Raw genomic sequence first — 21662 nt, 5'->3', positions numbered from 1 at the left:
ATATACGCTTTCCCCTCCAAATTTCTGTCATACTTAACAGAAGCAGAACAGAAAAAAAAAGTATGATCAAGGGTGGATTATTATTATTATTATTATTATTGTTGTTGTTGTTGTTGTTGTTGTTGTTGTTGTTAGTAGTAGTATTTTATTGATCATGTGCATATACAAACAATCAGATATAGCAATTAAAATAACAATAAACGAGGGAAATTATAATTACAACAGGAAATAACATCATTAATGAAAGGAAAAGAAAAGGATAAGTAAACAAACACAATAATAGGTAAAGGTACGATTTATTATTATTGGTGGATTTGGGGGCTCATTTAGCCGACGTACAATATTACGTCACTTCCGTAAACAGGATTTTTTTTTTTTTTTAATTTTACCGTTACTAGGGACGAAGGCCTGTTCAGCTAGCTCTTGAGTTATCCCGCTATTTGAGTAATAGTTTATGTTAAATAATTCTTATCAAATACATGACTAAGACCAATAAATAACGAGAAAATTTGATGAAAATATCTGTGAACAGTCGGCTGTGTCTGTCAGGCTGACGTCTCCGTGTCGTCTCCTCCTCCTCCAGCCGTGCGTCGCGCCGTGCGTGGCCGTGCTGCTGGGGACGGGAGGGGGGAGATGTTTGGGGATGGTGGGCCGCCGGGGTACCGCGTCTCTCAGCTCGGCTCCTCGAAATCTTGCTAGCAGACTGTCGCTCGCCTGCCTGTCCGCATCCAGCGCGGGTCGTTTACAAGGAGAATGAAAAATAGCGATCGTGGCAGCTGCTTTTACTGGTAAAGACGAGCCATTCATACCAGCTGCTGTCATCGAGATGATTTCAGAGCTTTCGTAGGTAAACATAAGGCCTTTCACTTTGCAGATATGTTAGGATCTGTGGACAAATATTGGGGGTTATTGTGAAAAGATGGTCTTAATAACACTATAGATATCTAACTTATATTTCAGTTGCAAGTAAATGCATGCTTTCTACGTGCTTTTGTGTTGAGAAGATGAAGCTAGCTTTAGCTACAACATCTGATTTACCACAGTTTTCTTATTGCTGCCCTGTCAAATTAGCAGATGTCCCCCTGAAGAGACCGAGTAACCTAGCCATGGCCGAACAAGACATTTGTCCTCACCTGGACTCCATAGGAGAGGTCACCAAGGAGGACCTGCTTCAGAAATCCAAGGTGGGTTTTCATTCATTCACTGCACAATGTCAAAGATGTTCAGTCCAGGTCATCGGCTGTGTGTGATTGATGCTGTAGCCTTGTCTCCCATCAGTTCAAACTGTAATAATAACCCGAGCATTTGTATGTGCTGGAAGCAGCTCGAGTGGCTAAGGCACAACAATTGAGTCAAAATCCAGTGATGCATTCCAGGTGTGTTCATTTTTTAGCATCCTGTGCAGCAATAATGTGTAGTGCAGGTCTGGCAAAAATACATGGAAAAATTAGAAAGAATATTAAATGGAAAATCTGTGGAAAAACAAAGAAAACTCATCTCTGCACTATAGGAAATCCCTCTTTGCTCCACTATCCTCCCTTTTCAGATATACTTTTATACTTTAAATATTTTACTTTTATTAGCTGGGTCCTACTAAGGAGAACTGATTAGTGTTTGATAATCAATTATCCCACAGGAAATTCCACAAATTCCACAAATTATCCATTAACATTCATATCATAGCAAAGAAATTCTTGTTTTGTTTTTTTACTTCTGTGATTATGAATGTTCTGCAGTACTGTAACACTACATGCTGCAAATGTTTGTCCACTACTTTTAAATCAAAACCGCTCCACCAAATTAAAATCTGCTCCAACCTCTGGAAAAACTGTGTTGTACTCTGGTCAGTCCTAAAGCTAAATATCGAGTTTAAGGGAATTGCATATTGTCTTCTGTGACTGTAACGTTAAATGTATGAATTCATGTTTCTTGTATTATTTTGGTGTTGTCTGTGATGTCGCAAATGGAGCTGCTGTGATGCAAGATTTATTTTTTCATCATCTGTTCTATTCACGTTCTCTTCCTCCCTGCAGGGAACTTGTCAGTCATGTGGAGCAGGGGGCCCGAACCTGTGGGCCTGTCTGCAGGTAAGGCCGGGCCTTGAATGCTTTCTTTAGATGTTTAGAATTTTTGGGTTATTGCTGGTTTTCTTTGTGCACTTTGTCACATAAATGATTCCTGCTGCAAACACAACTACTGCTGCAGTAATCATAAACCATTTGAGATGAGAAAGCCAGGTGAATGCTTAATAATTCATGATGATGTGGAGTATAAAGGTAATTGTAAATGCAGCAGCCTTTAAACTCGCTTAGGCAATCAAATACACAATATGTGCAGTTTAAGGCTATGATTTTATACTTCATATCTGACATTCAAAGCTGGATAGAATGGGGAGAGGGAGGAGGGGCTGTAAGATCCTGTCTGATTCAGTGTTTCTCTGCTCTGTAGAATGACTGCCCATATGTTGGCTGTGGAGAGTCCTACTCTGATCACAGCACCCTGCATGCACAGGTAAGACCCTCTCACAATAAATATTGTTTATTGCTAAATACTTAACCTCCTGTCTCCACCTTAATATCTCCTGTCACTAATTAGAAATGACAGAAATAGTTATATGGTGGGTGATGTTCTTTTGAATGATTGCATGTTTCCTTTAGGCGAAGAAGCACAACCTGACGGTGAACCTGACGACGTTCAGGATCTGGTGTTATGTGTGTGAGCGGGAGGTGTTTCTGGAGCACCGGCCTGCGCTGGTGCCTGTTCCTGCTGCTCCTCACCACTGTAAAGGCACAGAGCAGGTATGGCTTCATTTCATTACTTTTTCTTTTTGTTTGTTCTGCTCGTGTTAACGCACAACTCCAGAAGAAAGCGGTTTGCGTTCAAAACACAACCCTGTTTGCATGTGCCACGAAACAAAAAGGAGCAGGAAGAATAAAGTCCTGCACAGCGTTCATTTCTCTAAAACCCAGTTGTCTGAAATAGTTCCAGGAGTGAAGGACAGGTGTCTTGCTCAATATTATACAATTTTTAGCAGGAATATTTTGAGACTATGTCAAAAATATTTAGGATTAAAATTAAAAACTGACCTTTTATTGAGCTATTTGGTGGCCCTCAAGAACATCTATTCACCTCTAAACACTTTAGAGGAAGACAAGATGTCATACTTTTTTTTTTTTTACCTTTATAGCATATTTCAACCCACTTAAGGTTTTACAGTCACACTGAACACTTATCTTTTTTTCTTTACTCTTCTTCCCTGTTTTCTGTTCTTTTTTATTTTATTATTTAGTATTTTTTATTAATATTTTTGTTGTTATTTTTTGTAGCTTCTTTTTCTTAGTGCCCCTCAACAGTGAGAGTTTGTTAATATGTGCAAGAGAGACAGGAGATACATGTAGTTAGGAGTGATGTTCCAGTTCTGATGAGGGTGGGTTAGGGTGGGAGGGGGAGAATGTCAAAAGCAGGGAATGTGAAGACCTTGAAAATATCTGTTAAAAAAAAAAAAGAACCAATAGCCGCACAATAATTCATCATCACCTAAGGAAACGCTTCACCTGACAACTTAATGTAGTCTAATTATTCTTTCTTTGTACATTTTCTTGATCTGAAAGATGTTAATACAACCCTTTAAATCACAAAACACACATCTGTTTTAAAATAGTCTGCACATATTGGTGTTTAAAATTAAATTTACTTATCTGGTCCCTGTCCCCTGATAAACTTTCTGGTAATACCCTGCTTTTTTCTCTGTACGTAACTAATAATATCTGTAACTCAACTAAGACCTTAAGTTTCAGTAGTCCTGACTTGATAAGCAGTCTGTTCACTTTATGAATAATTCATACTGCTCTTTTCTGTGATGTAAACAGTGGCTTAATGTTGCTTATGTATGTGTTGCCCCATAATGTCACACAGTATAGAAGTGAGTGAACAGTACAGAATTTGCCTTGCCTTGTAATCTAACAAATCCTTTGCTTTGTTAAAAACGGAAATATTCTTAGACACCTTTGTTTTTACATGAGATTTCCATGTCAGTTTGTCATCCATTATCACAACAAAAAGATCAAAATTTAAACACTCTTTCAATATAAACTCCTGTAGATAGTGAAACTTTTTCACCTTTCTTTTGATTAGCAAAAGCTTCGCCTTCTGTCCCTTTTGATGGATTTAAATGGGAAAAACTAGTGATTATTGCTGGTTATTCAATTTCAAATTCACATAACCTGTTTCTTACCCACACTCATATTTATAGTATCTATTAATCATGTTCCAGGAAGCAGCTCCACAGCCAGTAGGTCACCCGCTGAAAGCCGTGCCAATAGCTGTGGCGGAAGAAGAAGGTTCAGAATCGGAGGAGGATGAGCTTAAACCCAGAGGTACCGATTCTGCTGTCAGCATTTCTTCTCCTGAACAACAAGCTCCTCAAATCAGACTCATTTGTGTTAATTAAGTCATGAATAGGAGAAAAATGTCAACGAAAAATCACTGATTATTAAAACTGTTGGATTTTTCTAAGTGCTCGTAATATTAGGTCATAGCTGCTATATTTAAAAGATATAATTGCTTTGAATCCTAAGAATAGCTACTAGGTTACTAGCATCCCTTGGTGGCGTCTTCTCTGCTGGACTTGTTCTAAAAATATGACTTAAATCTAAATAGTTTAATTTCTACAGTTTTGGCACTCTCTTGAAATACAAAAGCACAGTATAGCTCTTCATTCTTCTGTTATTTTTAGGCTTGACAGGAATGAAAAACATTGGAAACTCCTGCTACATGAATGCAGCTCTTCAAGCCCTGTCCAACTGGTGAGGTCACTTCCTCTCGTGACATTTGGTCCATTACCGAGGACGGGTCTCTCTTCTTTTTTTTTTTCTTTTCTGTTTGTTAATTCGTTTTCCTTCAGTCAAACAGCTGCGTTGATGTAATTTTTTCCTCTCTTTCAGTCCTCCTCTCACTCAGTTCTTCCTCGACTGCAGTGGATTAGTCCGCACCGATAAGAAGCCTGCCCTCTGTAAGAGCTACCAGAAGCTCATCTCAGAGCTCTGGCATAAAAAACGGTAATAAAGGCATAAAACTACTTGAGACAAGTGACAGAATGCAGCTGTATATTTTAGATAAAATATACTAATGAATGATTTGCTGTGTATTCAACTGTCTCCACTCCCCCTCTCAGGCCCAGTTATGTGGTCCCCACCAGTCTGTCTCACGGCATCAAACTCGTAAACCCCATGTTTCGAGGTTATGCTCAGCAGGTAGGGGCAAGCATCCAGCAGGTAATTACGCCTTGCATCTACATACTAATGCACCGTCCTTCTGACTGAATGTAACGCTCTTTTCTTGCCCCAGGACACTCAGGAGTTCCTCCGCTGTCTGATGGACCAGTTGCACGAAGAGCTGAAGGAGCCTCTGACAGAGTGCAGCATGAGCGGCGAGGGAAGCGACGGCGAGGAGATCAGAGACGGAGACCGCTCCCCGTCCGAGGACGAGTTCCTCTCCTGCGACTCTGGCTCCAGCAGCGACCGCGGGGAGGGAGGAGGAGCGGGCGACGGCGAGCTGCTCCTGCAGGACGAGTGCGACGGGGTCAGGTCGGCAGGAGGGATCGGCGTGGCGGTCAGTCCCGGCGGGGTGATCTCGGAGAAGGAGAGGCTGAAGGAGAGGAGGGTGTCTGGCTCTCCTCTGCGTGGAGGCTCCCAAGAGATGGACGAGGACGCTGATGTGGATACAGCAGCTGAGGAGGGGGCTCCTGAGAGGGGAGAGGAAGAGGAGGCGACGCCAAACACAAACGCTGAGGTCCAAACTCAAGAGAACAACCAGGACAACCAGATATCTGATACTGGGCAGGGGCAAACCCAGAGCAACAACACCTCAGGTATGAGGCCAGCAGGAGTGTGAAAGTTAAATTTTTCAGCTTTAGCATCATTTGACAGTCAGTTTGTGCCGTTTTCTAGAGCCAGACAATGAAGCGTCAATGACCCAGCCCCAGTCCACTCCCTGCAGTCCTGTGAGAACTCTTCAGGAGCTGCATCCCAAGCTGTCCTCCAGTCCACCTCGCTCCAGTCCGCTCCGCTCCGCAGGACCTGCGTACTCCTTCAAAAAAGGTAAAGAAACACCTGGGGTTCAATAGGTGACACGTTTTGCTGCTCATTCAAGACATTGTCTATCATTTTTACTGTTATTTAAACCTCTGGATTTGTAAATTTGGACCAGAATGTCGTATGAGAGTTGTTAAGGTGACATGAGAGTCACCAGATGTGAGGCGCCTTTTGAATTCAATGTAAATTTTAATGGATTCGGTGAGGGTCAACCTCTTTTTCACCTTTTCCTGTCCCTCAGGTTAACAATCCAATACTGCTAAAGTTGTCAATTTAACTAATTCCATAAATCCTCCCTTTCTTTTCAGAATCAGCAGCAACATATGGGTGAATTTTATTCCGGTTTTCTTGTTCAGGTTCAAATGACTGCTCTGATTATTAAGACTTTAGCTGATGTGGATGGGTCGGTTGTCAGTATACCTCAGTTTCCATGTTCATACAAGCCAAGTGGCGTTTGGAGCAGGCAGCCAGTGCAGCCAAAATGGCCAGATGTTTGGCGTGTGACTGAATCCACACTCCTGTGCAGAGCTCCCTTTGCATCACGCTTTGACAATCCCAAATATAAAGTCTGGTTGGCTAAGGACTCCAAACGGGAAAAAAAGACTGGATGCACACTTGTTGTGTAAAATCGTTCAGCATATTTTAAAACAATTAATTTGCATAATGAACATCTCGGATGTCAAATATGATCTGAAAAATCTATCAGTCTGGAAATTTTAGTTTGGAAAAGTATTGAATTTTGAAATGGAAAATGTGTAGGAGTCCACCGGTCCTCTGAGACCACACAGTCAGGAATGACAGTGACAACAATCGCTGCAGGTGTTTGATTGATTTAAGGTGCATTGTTAGTCCACATCAAACCACATCATCAGTATTAAGTTTGTCCTCAAAAATCCCTCTTCTAACAGCTCAGCTGCTGCTCAGTGCCAGGAAGAAGAAACAGTCCCACTATCGCAGCGTGATCTCCGACATCTTCGATGGCTCCATCCTCAGTCTGGTCCAGTGTTTAACCTGCGACAGGGTGAGCTGCACTTCACACGTTTAGACACGAGAGGGAGCCACATATGAATAAATAGATAGATGTATTTTATTGATCCCAAATTGGGAAAGTCTTGTGTTACAGCAGCAGGTTATCCAGACACTGAATGGAAACAGTAACTCACAATAATATACAGCAACGTAAGAAGAGAAAAAAGTTATATCAATAGAAAAATAACACAAGTATCAAAATAAATTAAAATATCTCAACACAAATAGCAGTCATAGCATGTCCTATATATTATAAGAATAATATCTATAGAATGTGGATACACATATAATACAGTACAGACACTAAAATATTAACATTATTTGTTTTTTTATTTTATTTTTGTATGGTTCATATCTGCTTGGTATTATTTTGTTTTTTTAAACACGGATGGGAAAAGATTTTATTTTAATCCAAAAGCACTCATCCTCCACTGCCTGATTTGTTGATATAAGCATGTCTTTCCTTGAGAAGCACATTGTTTAAAGCTCTTCTCTCACTGATAGAAGACATGCTGTGGAAACGGTGTCTCTGCATGTGTGACAGGTCTCTACTACAGTGGAAACCTTCCAAGACTTGTCCCTCCCTATTCCTGGAAAAGAGGACTTGGCAAAGCTCCACTCCTCCATACATCAGAACCTTCCAGTCAAGACGGGCGTCTGTCCCGACACGTACAGCTCGCAGGGATGGATCTCTTACATCATGGACTCCATACGCCGGTCAGTGGACCATGTTTTACTGTCAGGGGTTGACCGTAAATGAATTAATTCATACTCGTCACAGATATGATGAGACGGGTGAGAGGTTTCCTCATGACTGTGTGTGACGAAAGCTGAGATAAGTCTGATGGTGACTGCCCTTACTGAGAAAGTGGGCAAGTGGAATCACGACATGCATGATGAAAGTCTGCCACAACAAAGCTTCCAAGAAAAAGTGTTAAGTGAGAATTTGGCTCCAGTGAGATCATTTGCAGTAGATGGCAGCCACTGTATGTGACTGAGGAAGCAATGTGTGTGTCCTTGTTTTGCTTGCTGCACTTCTTTTGGAGCTGGAAAAATGAAAAATATAATCTCAGATGACCTTCTGTTCTTTGAAAAAGAAAACATCTTCAACCTGATATGGAAGGATATCCAGTAACACTTTCTATTAAGACCACATCTGTAATGCATCAAGGGGGCTTTTGTAATGAAATATAATGCTTTCATAATGGTACACTCACACACATAATGCTTTGTGATGCACTATATCAACAGTCATAAAACATTACAGAGTGATTTATAATGAATCATACGTTCAAGTGTCTTATGGATGCTCTTGATTAGTTATAAACTAGAGGTTGACTGATGGGGCTTATAATACATTATGACTACCAATACTCACCTATACACACCTCAACAATCAACCATAGTAAAGTCTCTCTGAACTAGTCTTGTCTGTTCAATCAGAAGATTTGACGGTTCATTCCATCTATTTTCAGTTCAGTGCCACGGTACACGAGTTTTGTTGTTTTACCAGTAAGACTCACGTTTCAGTGCCTTTCTTCGCCATCTGTGAAGATAAAACATCAGATTTACACACAGTCAGAGAAAGTAAATGTGTGCGTCATCCCGCTCATAGTCCCAGTGCAGCAGCACTGTCAGCCGCTGTCCGGCGTCATGTTGTCCTCCATTTCTCGCACTCCTCTCCAATTTTTGGTTTAGGGTGATTTAGAAACTTAGTCTGTAAAGTTTACAGCCTGCCATGCTGCTGCATTGCTCTGCATACAAGGATGCAGCTAAAAAAACAAGAGCTGACAGTTGTTTACCAACCACTCATTTCACCGTCTCTTATCTGCTAACCACCAGTGCATGCCATCATGAGAATTTTTTGTACAGTGCACCAGCTAATATAAAAATATATTCATGATTCCCCTTATTTGTAATTCGTTACTGAAATGACATCCTCGTGCATTTTCGCAAACTTCTATCTTTTTTATCTTGTTCGATTCAATTCAGAAGAGCTTTATCAGCATGCTAAACAGATCTTTATGTTGCATCAGCATGAAATAAAAAGAAAAAATGTAAGAATTTACATAAACAGAAGAAATGTGGTTTTGTCCTTAGACACATATGAATACCAATGAGTACCAAGTGCATTTGGTGTGCAGTCATGTAAGATGTTTGGTAGGTCACAGTTTCTAAGGTCAGGATCACATGTTGGGCCTGAAGATGTACAGACAGAGCGCAGTCGTGCAAAAATTACTGGACGGTGCAAAAAGGTGCTGAGGCTGAGCACATTTTAAAGACTGTTGGAAATAGCTGAGCTGCTGTCAGTGTAAACGTTGTCTTCTTTACAAATGTTGCAAAACCTGTGCAAAATATCAGGAGCCAGAGCAATGCAATAGTTATAAGCTATATGTATGTACAGTAGGGGTGGCTGCATATAGAGGTCAGGACAGCGCAGATGTCTTCATGGAGGTCCTTTTCCAGCCACAACAGCTCTCTGTTTCTGTGTTACTGTAAAGCACACTGACTGAGAAAGGAAAAAAAAACAGTGAGGGGTCTCTGACTGGTGACTGGAATCAGCCCTAATCATAAGTTATTAAAAGACAAAAAATATATATATAGTAATGCATGTTTGGTAGGTAAAGTTTAATACATTTTCATGCAGTAAAAACAATCTATGCTGCACTATAAATTAGTCATAAAGTATTATGAATGCATTATAATTCCCTATGACTGCCTCCATAATGCACTATAGAGTGGTCTTGATAGAAAGTGTTACTGGATATTCTTCTTGACGTTGATCAGCTTTATGCATGCCAGCACGTTGGTAGTCACAGGAAATAGAAACTCAATATCACATCCGATAGTCTTAGATGATTAGTCATCTTGTTTCAAAGTGACTAATTTCAGCTTTTCCATTGTCAGGTGTTTGTTTCTAGCTAAAACTACATCCTGAAATGTTGAAGCCTTCTAATTGGACTATTGTTCTGACAGAATTCAGGAATTCAAAAGGAAAACGCATTTTTTATTAGCTTTGAAGCATGAAGAATGACCCCAATGTCTGTGCTGTTGGTGCAGTGAGTCGGCCTTGAGGACATTTGGGAATCAGTCCAGGACTGATGGGCTGGAGAGATTATGTGGACTGAGCAGGGCTCTGAAATGTTTGACCCAGTGCTCTGGGACAAGATTTGAGTGCTGAGCCACCAGAACACCCAAAAGTAGTGATGGTGCATTTCTTAAGGATTGTCGAGGGATTTTAACAGTGTAGTAGGAAGTGTTGTTTTTGTTTATGTCTGCAAAGCAGAAGGTTTCTTGAGATTTTGTGAGATACCTGTCATTTTATAAGATTTCTCTTGACAGAGGAGGGCTGCAAGCTGCTTGTTCATCACGAAAGTGTATTGCTCATCTTAGATATCACGACAGAGATCCAGAGACAGGTCTTGACAAGCTGTTTTTACATCTTTCAGCAGTTTCAAAACAGTTCAAAAGCATGTCATCATAACAGTGCTGGTGCATTTATTTGATGACTCTTACGGTTTCTGAGAAATTGGAAACCTGAATGTGAAAGTGTCTACAGAGTTTCACTGTTTATAGCATCAGCTCTGATCTTACTGCTTTGTTTCACTCTCATTGCGCTGTTTTCAACCACAGCACGCAGTGTTGTTTGGTGGAAAAAGCTCTGATAAAACCACCCATTTAGCAGTTAATGAAGCAGATATTTCCCTCAGTTGTGATGAGGGAGTTAGTGGAGATAAAAGGGGAGGTAATGTTGGACTTACAGCCTCACGTTGGCAGAGGCAAGACAAATGAATGCTAATGTTGCTCTTTATCTGCTGATTGTGTAAATTAGCAGCTGCCTGCTGACAAGTTTGACATATAACAACATTTCCAAAATGATAATATGTCAGTGTTGTGTCTACAGTCTATTTCTGCTGCCCCCAAGTGGCAAAAATTACTTTATTTATTTATTTTTATTTATTTATTTTGAGTCTCAGAGGACTGAAAACATTCTTGGTAGCCAGACAGACCCCTGAGCCAAATGCGTTTTATTGAATTTTCTAATCAACAAACAAAAGGCAAAAAAAGAGAACAACAATTTAAAACATAATGCTGCACAGCTCAGCGTAGATACCAAAGAAAAATAGGAGAAAAAAACAAAGCAAAACACGTCTTCCTCTGCAGGTGCAGCTAACAAACGTTGCACATCAGTGTGAGCCAGTATCACCACAACAACAACCCACATAGTTTGGCATTAGCATCTGAAATACTTTGTATAAAAGGTCATTAAAATTGCAGATTAATTCACACAGGAAAGTCAGGAGGTCTAGAGGAAAGGCGCAAAGACATTTAACTTGAAAACAGGGCTACACAATACCTGCCTTGTTCTAGTAAGAGAACTCCAGACAAAAATATGAGGGGCTTTTCAGGAGACTGTGAGATCAGGTGTATTTAGGCCGAAAGGATCCAACTTCCTGCCATCAAAGATCATGTCAGGAGCTTGTGTTGCTCCAGGCAAGTTGCTGATCCTCTTGAAGGTCATTTTTGTCAGTACGATCACTGACAGGATGCAGACTAAAGACGCCCCGTGGCTGCATGTGGTTGTAATGATTGTGTGTCTGTTTGTATTATGCTTTTGAACAGGTTCGTAGTCTCATGTATCCCCAGTTGGTTTTGGGGGCCCATGGTAACCTTAGAGGACTGCCTCGCCGCCTTCTTTGCTGCTGATGAACTCAAAGGTAAACAGTATTACATTCATCGTGGTATTCGACTGCAGATGAAAAGATTTATGTCAGAATTCACATTTACTTTCATTGTTTTCACAGGGGACAACATGTACAGCTGTGAGAGATGTAAAAAGTGAGTCTGTAGTAAATCCAGGTGGAGACATATATGAGAGCTGGAGAAGTTTTCCTCTTTTTTAAAAATTTTTTAAAAATCATACATTTAAAGGATGTATATTTACGCTGCATTTTGTTTTCCACAGGTTGCGAAATGGTGTGAAATATTGCAAAGTACTTAGACTTCCAGAGGTACGCTTTTTTTTTTCTCCTCTTATCTTCTTCTTGCTGCAGATAACAAGTTTTGCGTGTGGTCGGCCTCATGAAGTGTTTGCTTTGAAATTCCTCCGTGCAGATTCTGTGCATTCATCTGAAACGCTTCCGGCACGAGGTCATGTATTCGTTCAAGATTAGCAGCCACGTATCCTTCCCATTGGAAGGCCTGGACATGCGACCTTTCCTGGCTAAAGAGAGTCCATCCCAAGTCACCACCTACGACCTGCTGTCCGTCATTTGTCACCATGGCACCGCAGGAAGTATGAAATAACTTCATTTCCTACAGATAACAGCATTTCGGATGCCAATTGCCTATGGTTATCATATCTCACAGAAGAAACAAGTGTACATGTTTTATCTCTCTGGGCTTTGACCTGTCTCTTAAAGGGATAGTTTGTCTTATTTGAAGTGATGCTGTATGAGGTACTTGTCCATAGTCAGTTGTAAACAACTTTAATAAACAGTAAGTATGAAACCACAATAGATTAGACCAACAGCAAGGTGATTATGTTAATTTAAAAAAAGAAAAAACAATTAAACAAATAAAAAGAGAAAAACAAACATACCTCAGTCTGAGACAGCGTGCAAACATTTGGTTCATGAAAGAAAGGGTTTCCAGATCTTTTCAACTTTGTTAGAGGAACCACATAAAGTTTTTCAAATCTTCTATAATTTAAGAAAGTCTAATACATCTCCAACCCAGTGGAAGCGAGACTAAGCAAAGACGGTGGAAACCCAAATAAGGCTGTAATAGCATTAGGGCCAAATTTCCTCAGGAAGTCTTCGATAAAGTGTCAAAGATCTCAGCCCAGTTTTTTCCGAAAGAAAGGCAGAGCCAGAACATGCTTAGAATTTGCTGGTGTTCTTTGGCATCAGTCACAGGATGGAGACACCTTGTGAAATATTGGGTGTTGTGGGTTCAGTGTAAGATAAATATCAGCTTTAGTGTTCGCTGTATTTAGAATATTGCCTTGCTGTCAGACAGCTTTTTCCGACAGGAAATCAGCACTACACAAAACAAATATCGCTTTCCAAAGCAAGCAGACTCCTTTGGCAAAAACACTAAGGCTGTGGTGATACACTTATCTCCTGATCCAGAACTATACGATCACAGATTCAATTCGTTTTTATGATTTATTGTGATTTCTTATAGGATAGTTCAGATTCACCAAAGTCACACAATAACAGAAACAAACTAATTGATTGAGGCGAGTTTGGTTGGTTTGGTGAGAGCAACTTTTTTGCTCATATAACGGTGGTTCCCAGTCGATAGAGTCTATCTGACTGTGAAGTAAAGTGGTTAAAATATTCTAAATATAGCATACACTTAAAGTGATATTGATTCTGATATTGATATTGGCTGAAATACATTTTGCTGCTGACCCTGTCCACAGCGGCACATTGCATAGCTTCCTACTCTGCTGCTTCCCCAAACTGCCAGCGTGTGGACCTCCATCTACTGTGGATAATACACTGACGATCGATTAGTGCCTCAAACAACCCCACTTAAAAAATCTGAACTATCCCTATAAAACTCTTTTCTTCATATTCTCTTCTGTTCTCTACTTTTTCTGATGCTGCAGGCGGGCACTACATAGCTTACTGCCAGAATGTGATCAATGGCCAGTGGTATGAGTTCGATGACCAGTATGTGACAGAAGTCCATGAGACGGTGGTGCAGAACGCAGAGGCCTATGTGTTGTTCTATAGGTGAGGTTTTTTTTTTTTTTAAGACCCTGTAATACTGAATCCATGCCCATTTATTCAAAATGTTGTCGCTGACTGTATTTTTCTTGGACCCGCGCAGGAAAAGCAGCGAGGAGTCGGTGAGAGAGAGGCAGAAGGTGGTGGCTCTGGCCAACATGAAGGAGCCCAGCCTGCTGCAGTTCTACATCTCCAGAGAATGGCTGAACAAGTTCAACACCTTCGCCGAACCAGGCCCCATCAGCAACCATACCTTTCTCTGTCAGCACGGAGGTGTGTAACTTTTTCTTGCTTTATCACTCTGAGAAAAGACATACATGCCTCCCTAAAGGGGAGCTCAACCGATTTTACAGTTTACTAGTCAGCCAGCTTGTTTATCAAAGGCTCAGGAGGAAATTTGTCAGTTCTGATAAACTGTGATGTTATCTATGTTATTTCAGCCTGAGCTTACAGATTTACAACAAAAAAAGCCTGTGAAACAAACAAGCAGTGTTGAGCAAGTTGTTTGAAAATTATAAACAATCACTCAATACTTAATCTCCACACCCACACATGACATGTGCCGTACTCAACATGTAGAAATGGAAAACAAGCGGTGGTTTTAACAGGCAACCAGCCTACGATTAGGAGGTATTTAAGGACCATCAGCTGACTGCACGCCACACTCACTGTTAAGTACCAATTAACATTTTCGGTTTTGGTACAACTTGATCTGAGCGCTGCTTTTGGTAGAGTTGTTGACAAAAAGCTTTTCAAATATTGCAGGGAGCCATGGGAACAGTCGGTAGCAGCCACAGTGAGCTGCAGGCGGCACGCTGCACACCTCCAGCTTTCATTCCTTTCAGCTCCTTTCATTTTTGTTTACAGACTCATGCTGTGCGCAGCGTAAAGTCAGACCACAGTTGCTCACAGAATGATGGAAACCTGCCAATTATTGTGTGACTTCTACAGTCAACTGTAATAGTTTGTTTTGCCCAGAATTTTGTGCCCTGTTGTATTAAACTGAATTTACTGTTACCACTGAATTTACTGTAACCACAGCTGTCAGATGCACAATAACAGCATCAAATCCGGTTAAAGATGAGTAATATTTCCTGCCAGTGAAGACTGCATTCTGCATCTACATTTCTATAATACCAATTTCTTCTTCTTTCTTTATTACTTTATTAATCCCGAGAAGGAAATTAAATTGTCATAGCAGCCAAAGTAGATGCAATAAATACAAAAGCAAAATACACAAGAATTTGCACCATCACTTTGGAGTTGACGGCCTCCTCAGAGCATTTTTGAGTTAAGTATCCAGTTATTACACTATTTGTTTTAGGCTTTCTCTGATGTGAAAGTCCAGCCCTCACGGTGTCTGGTTCTACAAATTCTGACCCTTGGTCAAACGCTCTTGGGGTTTCCCAAGGATTGAATTAGGGCCACTACTTCTTCATACCTATATTTGTCCCCTCGTTGGTGTCATTATGAGACACATCGTCTTTTTCCAAAGATATGCTGATGACACACAGCTATGTGGCCGCGTCTTCATCAGTTTCCATGACTTGAATTCTCATTTAAAACAATACACAAAGGCAGATAACCCCAAAGTAAATCAAAGCATAATGCCGATTACTCAATGATTTCTTTCCCACGGTGTGTTACATTTTAGGCTTTCGAAACAGTTTTAAATAAGTTCAGATCACTTTCCTAGAACCAGTTGCTGCCTTCTCTACAGACTGTTTTTTCCACATTATTCAGCAGATTTATATCTGTTAAGTGATGGAGAACAACACTGTGAGGAGGCTGTTGGCCTCCTGAGACGTTTCAGCTCTTAAAATCAGGAATTTTTGTTTTTCCTCCAACCCAAAAACAAAAAACAAAGCTGCATCATTTCCACGGATATTTCACCTCCTGTTATAATACTTCTTATCCAGATGTTTTTGTTGGCTGGTTTACATGTCCAAATTAGAAAAACATGGCTTTTATTGCTTTTGTGAGTAACAGGGCGTCACATCAGCAGGGATGAGGTGGAGATTTTGTGTAGGAGGGAAAAAGAAAACTACCATATCTATGGGAATTCTTACTGGTCTCCATTACAGGACAGAGAAGGTCATAGATTTCTCATGCAACTTTAACATATTTTATCTCTTTACAGGTATCCCTCCTAATAAATACCACTACATTGATGACCTGGTTGTGATTGTTCCCCAGAATGTGTGGGAGTACCTTTACAACAGGTAAATATGCAATACGCTACCTTTTTTTTAGTTCAACACGTCCTTATCTGCACAGTATCGAATTTGTACTGCAAGTGCTTTTGGCCTCCTTCTAGTTCTACAGTTTTCCATCGCCTTAAACCAAATATTACTGTATTAAATGTGTCATTTAAGATTTTAATTAAAATCCTGTTCCACAGACACACAACAGTCAACTGTTACATAACATCAGACCACACAAAATACCAACATAAGGTCTGTCCAAAGGCATTTATTAGTTTCTGACTCTGGGAAAATGGTGAAATTAACTCTCTTTTAACCAAATCACACACATTTACACACTGCGGAGCATTTAGCAATGACTGAGGCCTCAGTTGAATGTTGACTCAATGATTTGCATTAGGGTGCAAAGGTTCACATTCATTCTTGTCCATCTGTCAATGTACCTTTTAAGTGTCTTCAGTGTGAAATGTTATTTTTCTGTCTTCAGTTTTGGAGGCGGCCCAGCAGTGAACCACCTGTATATGTGCGCCATCTGCCAGGTGGAGATTGAAGCTCTGGCTAAACGCAGAAAAATGGAAATAGACACCTTCATCAAGGTAAAAGCGTGTATTCTGCAACGGTTTACCTGTGATTCTGTCTTTGTGGTTTGTGTTGGATTCTGATTGAGCATTTTTTTTCTTGTCTGCAGCTGAACAAAGAGTTTCAGGCTGAGGAGGCTCCGACTGTGATCCTGTGCATCAGCATGCAGTGGTTCAGAGAGTGGGAGAGCTTTGTGAAGGGCAAAGACAATGGTATGACTCAGCAGTTAGACAAACACAGCAGTGCTTTAAATCCACCTGTTCATGCTTTTCCAGGCAAGAGCTAGCAAGTGTTTTGCTTTTCTATAAAGCACACATCTGTAAGTCCTTATACATTGTTCTCTAAGGCCACGTTTCCACCGCAGAAACTTTCCACAGGAAGTAGGAACCTTAAGAAGAATTCAGTGTGTTTCCACCACAGAAACCTTCCTCAGGAAGTAAGAACCTTTAGAGGAACTCAGAATGACCAGGGTCTAAATTCATTTATAGAGACATTATTTTACCCCCTCAAAAAGGCCCAGTTTGTGGAGTAGAACTTTCCAAAAGAACAGCAATTTAGGGGGTGGGGCTTGCAGCACTGAACATTTCTGATTGGTTGACTACTTGCAGAATTTTATTTCAGCCCACATTTTTAAAATCTACAGCCACAAACCAGTTTGTTTTTTGTTATCGTGCTTCAACACAAGCAGCATTTCCACCCAAAGTACCTGGAACCTTTAGTCCCAGGAACTAGTGTATACACAAATGTTCAGCTCACTAAACTGGCAGGAGATTTTCATGTTCACTTTATACTTTCTTCTGTAAGTGCACGTTGATGTGTCGGAGTACAATGAAAAAAAAAGTTACATTGGTTTGCGGCTGCATATTTTTTAAATCTGGACAGGAAAGAATGATGTTTCTCCGTCAATTTATACTGTGCCATCGTTGTTGTATAATCGCACAGAAAAACATGGGAAAAACACCTTTGCTTTTTCAAATGCTAGCAGACTAATTAATTTTCACAGTTCTTTAGACCACAATAGAAATGCAGACAACAATGGGCTTAAAGAACCTTTTATTAGTTTTTAGAAATTAGTTCCTGGGCGAAAGATTTCTGGGTTGAAACATGGCATTTATGAGGATTGATAGATTTAAGCTCAGTATATACACTTAAGAATGGGAAGGCAAATTTGCTGACACTATTTGGGATATCATATATCTGTTCAAAAAAACTGATTTCTTCACATTCTCATAGACAGTGTACCTTTAGAGCACGTGTCAAACTTAAGGCTCATGGTCAAATCCGTCTCAGCACCTCATTATATTTGGCAATGAGCCACAAAATTATACATTTGTGACTGTAATGTTTGAGAATTTCAGATTTTTTTCCACAAATTTATGACTTTATAATATCAGAGAATATCCAAGAGTTTTCTTCTCTTTTCCTTCAGCTCCATTTATTTAATCAATTGTCCTAATATGTTGTTGTAAACATGCAATCTGTCAAGTAGATGTATTTATGTAATCTTACATTTGTAACCAACACTTTGAAGGCAGTTATAAAAGCCTGGGATGAAATGAGTTTGACGCCTCTGCTTTAGAGTGATTGCACTTGTAGCACACATCTGGATTTGTATTATGAAATTTATTGAACTTAGCTAAAACTATTACAGCGTAATTGGATCATATGAACTGCTGAACCTGTGTCTGAACATTAGTGCAGCTGGTACTCCATTCGTCCAGTAATGTGTCCTCCTGAGTATCGTCCTTCCAAGAATTCAGTTTGTGCACGGAGGATTTGGTTGAACTAGACACCAGCATATTCCCTAGATATTCTGTTAAAGCTGTTTGTGTCTTAAAAAATATTTCTTGTCTCCTCAGAGCCACCTGGTCCCATCGACAACAGTAAAATTGGCGTCATGAAAGGAGGACACATACAACTCAAGCAAGGTAAACCTCGGCACAAAAAGATGAAGAGGTTAAAATGACAAAACCAGACGGTCAATTCATTATTTATTTATTTTTTGTATGTGTTTCTGCCCTCAAGGTGCAGACTATGGTCAGATCTCAGAGGAGACATGGCAGTACTTGTTGGGTATTTACGGCGGGGGTCCTGAGATCGCGGTGAGACAGACGGTGGCCCCGGCCGACCCTGACAGCCTTCATGGAGAGAGGAAGATCGAGGCAGAGACCAGAGCACTTTGAGATAAAGAGGTTGGAATGTTTCAACATTGTAAAATCACTGTTATCACTCATAAGAACCCCCCCCCTCTCCCCCCATCAGTTGTACAAATATACTTTGGGTAATGTGTAATAATTTACTGGAAGCTGTGGTTGTGGAGCTTGTATGTCTGGGAACAAGAGTCTTTTCCACCCACTTGGCTTTCGTCAACCACATGGATTCCTCCTCGGCCAGTGGGGATTAACGTATCTGCACAAGTGGCCAAAAATAATGGAGGCAGCACATCCAGATAATAAACAGCTGTAAACCCAATCCAGTACTTGTGGATAGTCGCTGTATTACTTGTAGTAGGTGCCAGTCAGCCCCAGTGTGGAGAAGCAGAGAGGAGTACCAGCACAGAAGCTAAGAAATGAACTGCTGTGGACAGGGTCAGCAATGAAATGTATTTCAGCCACCTAAAAAAAGGCTCACCCCCCCCCCCAAAAAAAAACTAACCAATCAGCAACTCCTGTGTCCTGTGACTGATTTCTCCTATGGAGTTTGTTTGGTGTGGAGAGAACATGAATGACTTAAACTGATAATGATTTTTTAGGGACCTAAAATACCTTTTGTTGCAGACCCTGTCCACAGCTGTGCATTTCTTTTATTTTATTATTACCTCATAAACTTCACTTCAAATAATCCAAACTATCCCTTTATGGTTCATTTGTTCCTAACTTGTCTTTCACCTTTTGTTATCTCCAGGTCTTCTGATTCCCCCTTTCCACTCCTGCCCTCACAGGAAGCTGAGGAATTTGCACCTTGGTGAAGAAGCCGCGCCGTGAGCACTTTGTAAATGTAGCAACGCATTATTCTGACACCGTGTCGCGAGAGGGTGAAACGGTATTTAAATATCACGTAGTTTATTTATTGGACAACTCTGGTCCTCAGTGTAAGGTGTAAAAATAAGACGTCATGTCACATCTCTGGAGCTGTTCTTGGTGTTTCAGTGGCTGCTGTAGTGACTTAGGTGTCATTATACTGCTAAACTGGTGTCATGAGCCAGTTTGCCGAGGAGGAAAAACAGAACCACAGTGTGATGTTTGCTTTTTGAGGACTTTTCTTCTTCAGTTGGAGCAACAACCAAGAGACATTAAGAAGCTTTCTGTTGTTTGCCTGTTTACTAGTTACATAGCAACAAGTTCAAACATCAAGTGAGGGATATTGCATCAATTTTATTCTTGCACCTCCAACCTTAAACACACAGTATAACTGAGCCCTCAGGAATGAAAGTCTTTTTGTTTGTTTAAGCCAGTGAAATGATCGGAGTAAAACCACAGCAGGTTTGTTTCAAACCGCAGAACATGCATGTGTTTCGACACCATTTTCAGGGTGTTTTCTTTTTTTTCTATTTAAAAAAGCTTCCAGACGCATGTAACTGCAGCTTCTTTATTTGAGCCAGTGTGGACATTTCAGAGGGTGAGGTGTTGAATTTCTTTGTTTGCTCAAACACGCAGTAACACCTTTTAAGTGCTGAAAATGACGGAAAAATTGAGTCGCTCCTGTCCAGAACTACTATCCATTAAAAGGCATATAAATGTATGGCTAAAATTTTAAACAGAGTAGAGAAATAGTGAATTTCTGAAAAGACAAACTAATATAAATCACATATGGAAAGATTGCGAGAGTTAAAGGGATAGTTTGGATTATTTGAAGTGGGGTTGCATGAGGTTCTTATCCATAGAGTCAGTGTTTTACCTACAGTAGATGGCAGACGGCACGTCCCAAGTTTGGAGAAGCAGCAGGATCACCAGCATGGAAGCTAAACAATGTGCTGCTGTGGACAGGGTCAGCAGCAAAACGCGTTTTAGCCACCTAAAAAAACAAAACAAATCAAATTAGTTAAAGTGTACATTATATTTAAAATATTTTCACTGCTTTACCTCGCCGTCAGACAGCCTTTCCTGACAAAACAACGCTGCCACTTATCGCTCTTTCTTGCTCAACCAGACTCCAGAGGCTAAATCAGTAATTTTACTTCACTGAACATGGGAGTTGCTGGTCTACTGCTGCCTCAATCTCTTGGTTTATTTGTGTTGTTGAGTGACTTTGGTGAACCTTTTAAAACACAGAAGTCACACAATAACACAAACAAACTAATAAATTGAGGCAGCAGTGGACCTGCAACTCCTGTGTTCTGCAAGATAAAACAACCAATTTCAGCTATGGAGTTTGGTTGGTTTGGGGAGAGCGATATTTGACGCAAGTAGTGTCAGTCTCCCATCGGAAAAGGCTGTCTGGCAGCTAGGTAAGTACCTCATACAAACCCAACTTTAAATAATCCAAACTATCCCTTTAAATAAGAGGAGGATTATATATCTGGTGCAATAAAAGTAAATTGCTGAGAATCTTGTGCGTGTAACAAGAATTACAAACTGTGAATTGCCTTACATAAGTTCTATGAAGAGATTATTCCAAAATGACAAAGAATGCAGTAACTGTTCATACCAAGAGAGGGCGGCATTAAATATACTGTAACAGTTTAGCACGAAAAAAAATAATCGGACAACATGCAAAAACCCAGAACTGTTACAAGAGTAAGGTAATTTATGATTACTATCTGATAGATCAAGTATATTTGCTTCTTTCTGCATAATATCTTAACTGCATGTTCTGTCATCAGGTGATCAGAAATGTGAGGCTGTACGCTGTTGTAGGGAAGGTACACTGTGGGGTATTTGCTTGTAAAACTACTTGTGCATTCTTGTTGAAGATGCATTTTAAAATTATACGTGAAAAAAAAGACACCTGTCTCCGCTAATTCGGGCAACGTAGCCTGTTTACTCAGATTATATTCTGGGGGTTAGTTTGGGACAACT

General features: G+C 40.4%; 1 protein-coding gene and 1 long non-coding RNA gene across 2 annotated transcripts; one reads left to right on the top strand and one right to left on the bottom strand.

The window, feature by feature from the left end:
- The first annotated feature begins 95 nt into the window (after positions 1–95).
- Positions 96–20224, top strand: usp20 (ubiquitin specific peptidase 20). Its single transcript, XM_084746057.1, has 25 exons — positions 96–847; positions 1072–1184; positions 2034–2087; positions 2449–2511; positions 2658–2798; positions 4274–4376; positions 4736–4805; positions 4944–5057; positions 5174–5273; positions 5347–5869; positions 5949–6098; positions 7001–7113; positions 7666–7838; positions 11745–11839; positions 11927–11960; positions 12088–12133; positions 12237–12417; positions 13741–13867; positions 13965–14134; positions 16002–16083; positions 16553–16661; positions 16754–16856; positions 18504–18572; positions 18670–18836; positions 19549–20224. Exons 2-24 carry the CDS (start codon positions 1107–1109, stop codon positions 18825–18827), a joined length of 2856 nt encoding a protein of 951 aa, XP_084602183.1. The 5' UTR covers positions 96–847; positions 1072–1106; the 3' UTR covers positions 18828–18836; positions 19549–20224.
- On the bottom strand, positions 18678–20894 carry LOC146308563 (uncharacterized). The gene is made up of 2 exons (XR_014772633.1): positions 20542–20894; positions 18678–18821 (listed from the first exon to the last, which is right to left on the bottom strand). It is a non-coding gene; the product is annotated as an uncharacterized LOC146308563 (long non-coding RNA).
- Between the last annotated feature and the right edge of the window lie 768 nt (positions 20895–21662).

Source organism: Lutjanus erythropterus, chromosome 20, assembly GCF_056507025.1.
Source record: "Lutjanus erythropterus isolate fLutEry1 chromosome 20, fLutEry1.hap2, whole genome shotgun sequence".
Lineage (NCBI taxonomy): Eukaryota > Metazoa > Chordata > Actinopteri > Lutjaniformes > Lutjanidae > Lutjanus > Lutjanus erythropterus.
Note: the sequence above shows the minus strand (reverse complement) of the source record. Positions and strands in the feature narration are given on the sequence as shown.

Bases quoted from the DNA above. Each gene is read 5' to 3' on its own strand.
- usp20 (XM_084746057.1), top strand. From the start codon at position 1,107: ATGGCCGAACAAGACATTTGTCCTCACCTGGACTCCATAGGAGAGGTC. The intron at 2,512-2,657 runs GTAAGACCCTCT...TGTTTCCTTTAG, and splicing joins ACAGCACCCTGCATGCACAG to GCGAAGAAGCACAACCTGAC. The intron at 11,840-11,926 runs GTAAACAGTATT...TTGTTTTCACAG, and splicing joins TGCTGCTGATGAACTCAAAG to GGGACAACATGTACAGCTGT.